Raw genomic sequence first — 8,142 nt, 5'->3', positions numbered from 1 at the left:
CTCTCTCTCTCTCTCTCTCTCTCTCTCTCTCTCTCTCTCTCTCTCTCTCATATTAGTTACCATATGGTAATGTACATCATGCCTTAATATGTTGATATATCATATTAATAACCTTTATCACCCTAATCGTCAATAACATTGATGCAAAGCACTAGCCTAGAGCTGCACTTCGCACAACCTAGGTGCGGAACCTATGTGGAGACCCTCTTGATGCATGAAGTGTATTTCAAGATGCAAAGTGCCCTAACATTACTAACATTGGTGTGAAGCGCCAAGAGAAACTAGGTGCAAGCGCCTAGTAATAACTATGATAATGAGAAGCCCTGAAGCCCTCAATTTGCATAGTACAAATAAAAGCACCATAAATGCACAACTTTTGGTGCATCTATAGATTAAGCCCCGAAAATGTTATACATGGGATTCAAAGGGTCATTAATGAGTCTAGAATTAGCTAACATTTCCTCAAGAGTCAAAGCTAATTCTTTAAAACTATTGAGAATAACATGAAAGGTGCTTCATGCAAAAGTCCATTGATTTGTAAACACTCCCTAGCTCCCTGGTAGTGAGATAGTGTGTTAAACACCCAAGGTAAAGGGTTCCATTCTCATGGGAAATGGTGAAGGCATATGGCACAGTGTAAAAAGTGATTATGACTCCACTTGGCTAGTCACCAAGATGGATGTTGCCATGGACTAAACATCGAGTTGGTAAAGAAGGGTTTGGGCTCCCTTGAACTACAAGTTTAGAATCTAAGGTTTGATACTTAAGGAGTACATTGATTTTTTTTTGTTTTAATACAAATGTATGGGTATGGTTCCATGCAACCCCATGATGGTTGGTGTCATGACAAGGCGTGGGATTGTTTACTATGAATGAGTCCAACCAAGGAGACGATACTGCCATAGATGCCACCGAGGGTGGAGAGGAGGAGAAGGGAAAGGACGAGGGCAAGCGTGGGAGGCTTACGGGAGGAGAGGGGGCAGAGGCGGAGGTAGAAGACGCAAGGGAAGGAGAGGCAGATGGCGATGCTGACGGAGGACCCGATGAGGGCGACGATGTAGTTGAAGAAGGGGAGGGCCATGGCGAGGGCGGCCAGTGCGGCGAGGATGGCGGAGCGGGCGAGGGTGTCGAGGGCCAGGAAGGTAGTGAGGCGGCGGCGGCGCTGACCGGCGCCGTCTAGGCGCCGCCGCAGGGCCACCTCCACGGCCGCTGTTACCGGCGACAGCACCAGCGCGAACTTGAACATGGGGTTGAGCACCGTCGTCCACAGCACCAGCTTCGTCGCCAGCAAATGCACCGGCATGCTCAGTGTCACCTGCGACCTCGTCCCCCTCCCGAACATCGCTGCCCCCGCCATCCCCAGCCCCCCCACGCACCCCATCGCTATCACGAAGCTCAGCACCAGCACCTGTCGCCCACAAACAGATCGTTAATTCCTTTGCGGAATTTGAGAGTTTTTTTTTTTTTTTTAAGTACCACGAAAACAATGTCTAGCGTGCAGCCGCATCATGCATATATGTGAGAGAGAGGGGGGGGGGGGGGGGGCAGGGGCACTCACAAGTAATAACTAGGCTATTTTGAAATCTTGTAAGTAATCCCTTTTTATAGTAAGCAAGACCGTTTAGAAAATGTGCCCCATGGAGCTAACTTTATTTGATATATCTCCACACCTAATAGGGTAGAGGAGCCAATTAGAGAATGGGTACCATTCGGGTGACACTTTTTTGGAATGCGATGAGCCAATTTAAAAATCAGTACCAATCCGGTAACACTTTTTTAGAATGTGAAACCCCTTTTAATATTACAGGAGTGAACCATTAACATGACGAAGGGAGTCGCCTTTGTGGTTAGAGTAACGAGTATGTAGCTCTACCATTGGTTGAACAAGGGTTTAATACCCATCATCTTACTCTTCCAGTAGCGGATTTCTTATTGGGTGCTCCACGGTCACAAGTTAAAACAAGCTTCTTTCAATGCAATTCACAAATCCCCGTCAACACAATTGTGTAAAGCTTCACCTTGAAATTCAACAATTGCACCATCAAAGGGCAACATGAGCACAAGTGATAAGTATAATTTTGTCCAAATTTTTATGATTGATTTGCATATATCTTTGCACTTCTTTTAGGGTTGTCACATAACTAGCTCCTCTACCCTAGAAAGTTTGCACATGGCAAGCCCTTGAGTGTGTGTGCGCACATGTGCATGTGTATGCATGGGTGCGTGTATACGCGAGAGAGAGAGAGAGAGAGAGAGAGAGAGAGAGAGAGAGAGAGAGAGAGAGAGAGAGAGAGAGAGAGAGAGAGAGAGAGAGAGAGAAGGACATGTGGGTCACAATGACCTAATGTAGTTGAGGCTTTTGTCTAAGAGAGGGGTCTCACATAGTGAGTTTGAAATTGCACCTCAAACTATATCACAATTAAAAGATGATCTCATGGAAGCCCCGATATTGACTATTAAAGCTCAATTTGACAAAGTACAAAGTAAGCTTCGAGAAAAGTGTATGAAGTGTGACTTGCTGTAACAAGTAAATGTTCTAAAAGTTCCACAAAGTTCTATAACTTTTGCTCATTTGCAAAAGCGTTGAAATGCACAATGCCTACCCATAAATGGAGATTTCACTAGACTATATTTACATTGCATATCCTTCCCATGCATTTAGACCAAGTTGATGGGAAGGTGCTCTAATAGCATTGCGAGTTAACATGGTTTGTATAGTTAAGACCAAGATAGGGATTATCACAATATGTTTCTCTTCCTATATTTGGCTTGCATATCCCTCCTATGCATTTAGAGCAAGTTGATGGGAAGATACTCTAATAGCATTGTGAGTAAAAATGGTATGTATAGATAAGACTAGGATAGGGATTATCACAATATGTTTCTCGTCCTATGCATTTGATCAATAGCTAGGGATTATCACAATATGTTTCTCTTCCTATACATTTGATCAATAGCAAGATTTGAACCTAGTTCTACAAGGGTTTATCCTAAAATGTTTCTCTTCCTATAGAGTTGATCAATAGCAAGACAAGCGCCATTGTGGTAATTCTAAGAAATAGATAGGAAGATTTGAACCTAGCTCTACAAGGTTCATCATAAAACAAGTGGTTTACAAATAGTTAGTTAGTCAATCTCATGAGAGAGAGAGAGAGAGAGAGAGAGGCAGAGGCAAAGAGAGAGAGGGGTGTCATCTTCCATTTGTATAACTAGAGTAGTGACGAGCCCATACATAACCCGCCTTTTTGTACCTTCTAGTACTTCCTTTAATCGATTGAGCATTTCATCTTGCTAGCTTAAATAGACAAGCATGTAAGAAGGTGGTAAGTTCGAGTACCTGACTGAATCTGGTGGGATCTTTCATGGACTTATAGACGCTAGGGAAGACACTAGTGCCGCCGTAACAGAAGGCATAGAGGCCGGCGGCGATGGGGAGGCCCTGAAGGCGGAGGAAGGGGAGGGAGGAGGAGTGGGAGAAGCCGATGTGGTTGAGGGTGGCAGCCAGGAGGATGGCCAGCAGGAGGAGCAAGGTGGAGCCGAAGCTCCACATGGAGGTGAAGGAGAGGGCCCGCAGATCACGCAGCCAGACGGTGGGGAGGACGCACAGGCATGCCACTGCCATCATGAGGCCGCGGTGGCTCACGTGGAGCGCCGACAGGGACGTCAGCCCCCACATGGAGCGCGGGAATATGCAGGCCAGATTGTCCCCTATCGAGATGCAGTAGCCCACCAGTGACCCGGCTATCTCCACATAGAATAGGAAGTTCACTATCGCTGCCCACCTCCTCCCCATTGCTGCCTCCGCCACCTCCTGATACGTCCCACACCCGGGCCTCTCCTCCATGCACCTTAAACAATCATCATCATCATCAAAAGCCAAGGTTTAATGCAAAATGGATTGCAAAAATGTGAAAAAAAAAAAAAACCTCTCACAACTTTAAAAATAAGGTTTAGGACCTTGAATTATATATATGTATATGTATATGTATATTTATGTATATGTATATGTATATATATATATATATACATTTTATATGTGTGTGTGTGTGTGTGTGTAATATATTTATTTATTTATTTATTTATATTTATATATATATATATATACATGTGTGTGTGTGTGTGTGTGTGTGTGTGTGTGTGTGTGTGTGTGTGTGTGTGTATACATATGTATAAAAATAAGGTTTAGGACCTTGAATTTTACAACATTTTTATAGTGATTATATATATATATATATAAGTCTTGATAAAAACCAAAGTTTAAGGTAAAATGAATTCCAAATATTTCAAACAATTTTTTTAATTTTACATGAAAATATTTAAATTTTCAATGATAAAGATTTAATATAAACTATGTTACAAAAATTATAAACAATTTCAAAATTTACATGACACAATTTAAACATTTAACTTTATAAAAATGTTAATGTTAACATCAAAAACATATGTAACATGATTCAAACCTCCCTCCAAAATTTTGAGCTACAAGTTTTTCTATTTGCTATAAAAAATGCTTTCTTATTGAAGTAAAACCAAACTTTACAACATACTTGAAGGATATTTTTTTAATTAATAACCATCTTTTTCATAAATCCCAATATATATTGTAGTTTGATAAGACTTAATGAAAAAACATTACTGAGGTTAAAGTTGATCAGCCTTTTCAATTAAAAAATCACCAATGGAGTTTCTTTTATAACATGCTCAATACATGGTAAAGTGAAACTTACATTGTGTTGAAGAAAAAATTGAAGTTCAACATTCAAATAGAGACATCATGGTAATCCAAAAAAAAAGATTCTCTAGCTCTACAACTGACCATCAATCCTAACTAGCCTCCTACAATGTAAACTACAGATTAGTTCTTAAGCCCCTAAAACCAACTTTCTAATGGATGTTTTCAAAGCTCTAGGATGGACTAGTGGTTTTAACTAGCTTAATATAATATGACTTTCATTCTGTAACTTTAAAAAGTAGCTTTCTTGGGTCATTTTGTAAGGATATTTCAAAAGCACTATGAGAATCTTTTGAATCCTCTTAAGAAAGTGTATAGCTTGAAAACAAGTATATCTAAGTCTAGAGGCTCTCTAGCGGCCTCATTCCTTGTATCAAATTATGTGACTATTGCCTTAATTATGAACAAAGTGCATACAAAAAGACTTTTTTTTATAATTTGAGAGTAATTTGAAAGATCAAAATTTAAAGAATCCCAACCAGTCTTGACTAAAAGGTTTATTAAAGTAGCTTCACAAAAGAAAATTCTAGTAAATACCAAAAAAGCCTATTCAAACAAAAAATTTGAGGGATCTTTGAAAAAAATAATATAAGCTTATCATCTTTTTTATTTTAAACTTCATATAATTTGAGGTTTTGATGATTGACCTTGCAATTTTGAATGCCTTTCTATTCATTTCAGATCAAACCTTGATTTTTCACAAACATTAATCCCACTAAAATTTCACTGCATTCTTACAAAAGGGTAAGCATTATTGAGTTATAAACTTACAAAAATATTATAGCATCCTTAGAAGAGGGTGAGCATTATTTAAATATACACTTACAAAAATATTATAAAAATACTAGTCACTTTCAACTCTATCATTTTGTTTTTAGAGTTGCTAAAAAGTTTCTATTGAGAATTGACCTTATTAATAAGTATGTCGTGTATGCATATGCACCTCCTATCACATTTGACACCATCACCCCTGCCCATCCGCTCTGTGCCACTGCATACGGTGATGACAATATGCCTAGCCCTGCACTTTTAATTACATTGGATTATTATTCTACTTCATTGTTTTCTTTAAATCATCTAAGAATAATTAGCACAAAACATGCCAATAAAATTTCATTAGAAGCCATGAATGGAATGTTTGAATTTTCTCCTTTGTCAAAACAATAGATTTCTCATAGTATACATGTCTAAAAAGAGAAACTATATATATATACATGCTACTACATACCTTAACAAGCAAAGCATTTTATTACATATGATCATAAGGAAAACACTTTGAAAAAAGGCAGACATAGAAGTCAAAGTGTGTGTGTGCATGTGCGTGTGCGTGTGCGTGTGCGTGTGTGCATGCGTGTGTGTGTGTGGGGGGGGTGTGTGCGTGCATGTGAGCTCCAAATGTTTTCCTGAAGGTCTCCTATGAATTTTCACTTTCCATGAGCATCCCATGAAAATTAAATGATGAATTGTAAAACTAGGCTCAATCTAGAGAACTCACACAAGACATTTTTGTTAACCCTATGTTCTCACATTGAGAATGGATCGCCTTATAAGATTGTATTTAAGATGTGGTCACACTAATTGACATCCCAATCTGACATGCATCATGTGTTCACATAGGTGACACGTGATACCTACATGAACCTTGCATGAGAGACAAGTGGTTAATCAAGTGCTTCATCTGGGGATGCAAGTTTTCATTTAGATTGAATATGCTAGGCATGGCCTAAATTTGATGGTATGCCAAATTTTTCAAATGAAAGGGAAATTTTGAATGTACTTTTTATCTCATATTAATGTTTTCAATGTCCATATAGATATAAACACATTTATATGTCAAGAAACTAAACATATAATCGCTTGTGTTTATGTATATATAAACACACACACTCTCATATATATATATATATATATATATATATATATATATATATATATATATATATATATATAGATAGATAGAGAGAGAGAGAGAGAGAGAGAGAGAGAGAGAATGAAAAACAAGTCACCGAAATTAGCATGTGGTTTGACATGAAAAATGATTTGAAGACATACCGTGACAAGTAAAAAAGGGCCTTGATCGATATGGAAAACAATTGTCAAATATATATATATATATATATATATAGAGAGAGAGAGAGAGAGAGAGAGAATGAAAAACAAGTCACCGAAATTAGCATGTGGTTTGACATGAAAAATGATTTGAAGACATACCGTGACAAGTAAAAAAGGGCCTTGATCGATATGGAAAACAATTGTCAAATCTAAGCCTTGATTCTGAGCTCCAAACTCCAAACTAGAAGTTTGTGCTAGAGCCCGAGATCCTCAAAGTTTTGCACCACATGTGGGCAATTTTGCTTGATTATAGAGGTTTTAGCCTTGGAGTACCAAATATCCTAAGCTTTTAAGCCAAGTCTAAAATAAGATCAGGTATTTTTTCACCTTTAGGACAGAAAATTTAAAAGAAAACAAATTCTTGTTGTTAATATGCCTTTTTTAAATTTCTTAAGCACCCAAGAGCTGGTAGCATGGCTTTAGAGAAGTTTAATCAGTTAATTAGAAGATTAAGGTGATGATGATACCGAGAAGGAGGCTGACGCAGTTGAAAGTTGCCTGTAAGAAGGTGGAGGTGCCGGGCTGGCGCGGGTCATGATGATAATCCTGATGGTGCAGAATAATGTCACTACGAGTGGTTACTGATTCTAAATCACGTATAATAACTGGCCGTGGGGGCTTTATTGCATCATGATGAATATGATCTGCCTCAACAGACAAGCTGCTGGCAGGCGGACCTTTGATGGTGGGTGGCTGCTGCGCATTAAGAATTATGAGCTTGCTTCTGTCATTACTATTACTGTTGCAGCTGCCATTGTTGCCTGCGTTAATCGTGTTACTAGATGCATCGATGGCAGCTGCCGGTCCTCCGGCCAAGACATGAGCGGCGGCATCATAAGAAGTCGATATTGCATGGCGGTCCATCTCATTGCTGATCAATATCGCCTGCATGCATGCACGTATGCAGTCACCAGTACGATTGCTCTATAGCCACAAGCTGCTAATTACACATACATGTATCGCGATGGCAGTAAGCTGCTAATTGGGGGGGGGTGGGTGGGTGTGTGGCTCTATATATAGAGAGAGAGAGAGAGAGAGAGAGCGATCAGGGAGAGATAATAAGACAGTCATAAGCGCAACAGTGCGCTGCATGATAAGGAGTAAGTGCGTTCCAAGGAGAGATTCTGAGACGTCGCTTGCAGGATATTCTGATCGATTGCGTGAGGTAAGTGGAACCTCGAATATCCCCACCTTGCCTTCTTCCCCTTTTGAAGTCGTCTTATAAGTAGTCGGCATGTACTGTCTGATCGTGTCTCCCTATGGAAAGAATTGAAGCTGCACCAACTTAAGAATGGATG

At 39.5% G+C, this 8,142-nt stretch overlaps 1 protein-coding gene across 1 annotated transcript; it reads right to left on the bottom strand.

Moving 5' to 3' along the window:
- Positions 1 to 290: 290 nt before the first annotated feature.
- On the bottom strand, positions 291 to 7,845 carry LOC148026917 (amino acid transporter AVT1H-like). The gene is made up of 4 exons (XM_087691439.1): positions 7,312 to 7,845; positions 5,642 to 5,753; positions 3,338 to 3,848; positions 291 to 1,408 (listed from the first exon to the last, which is right to left on the bottom strand). Exons 1-4 carry the CDS (start codon positions 7,733 to 7,735, stop codon positions 842 to 844), a joined length of 1,614 nt encoding a protein of 537 aa, XP_087547565.1. The 5' UTR covers positions 7,736 to 7,845; the 3' UTR covers positions 291 to 841.
- Between the last annotated feature and the right edge of the window lie 297 nt (positions 7,846 to 8,142).

This window comes from Lygodium microphyllum, chromosome 13 (assembly GCF_053477565.2).
Source record: "Lygodium microphyllum isolate KBCC chromosome 13, Lygodium_microphyllum_v1.1.10, whole genome shotgun sequence".
NCBI classification, from domain to species: Eukaryota; Viridiplantae; Streptophyta; class Polypodiopsida; order Schizaeales; family Lygodiaceae; genus Lygodium; species Lygodium microphyllum.
This window is presented reverse-complemented; position numbering and strand designations above follow the sequence as displayed.

What these genes read in the sequence shown, in the direction of transcription:
- LOC148026917 (XM_087691439.1), bottom strand. Translation starts at nt 7,735, where the DNA reads ATGCAGGCGATATTGATCAGCAATGAGATGGACCGCCATGCAATATCG. An exon ending in ACGACATACTTATTAATAAG is followed by an intron (nt 3,849 to 5,641) that starts GTCAATTCTCAA and finishes TGATTGTTTAAG; the next exon opens with GTGCATGGAGGAGAGGCCCG. An exon ending in ATCCCACCAGATTCAGTCAG is followed by an intron (nt 1,409 to 3,337) that starts GTACTCGAACTT and finishes TGTGGGCGACAG; the next exon opens with GTGCTGGTGCTGAGCTTCGT.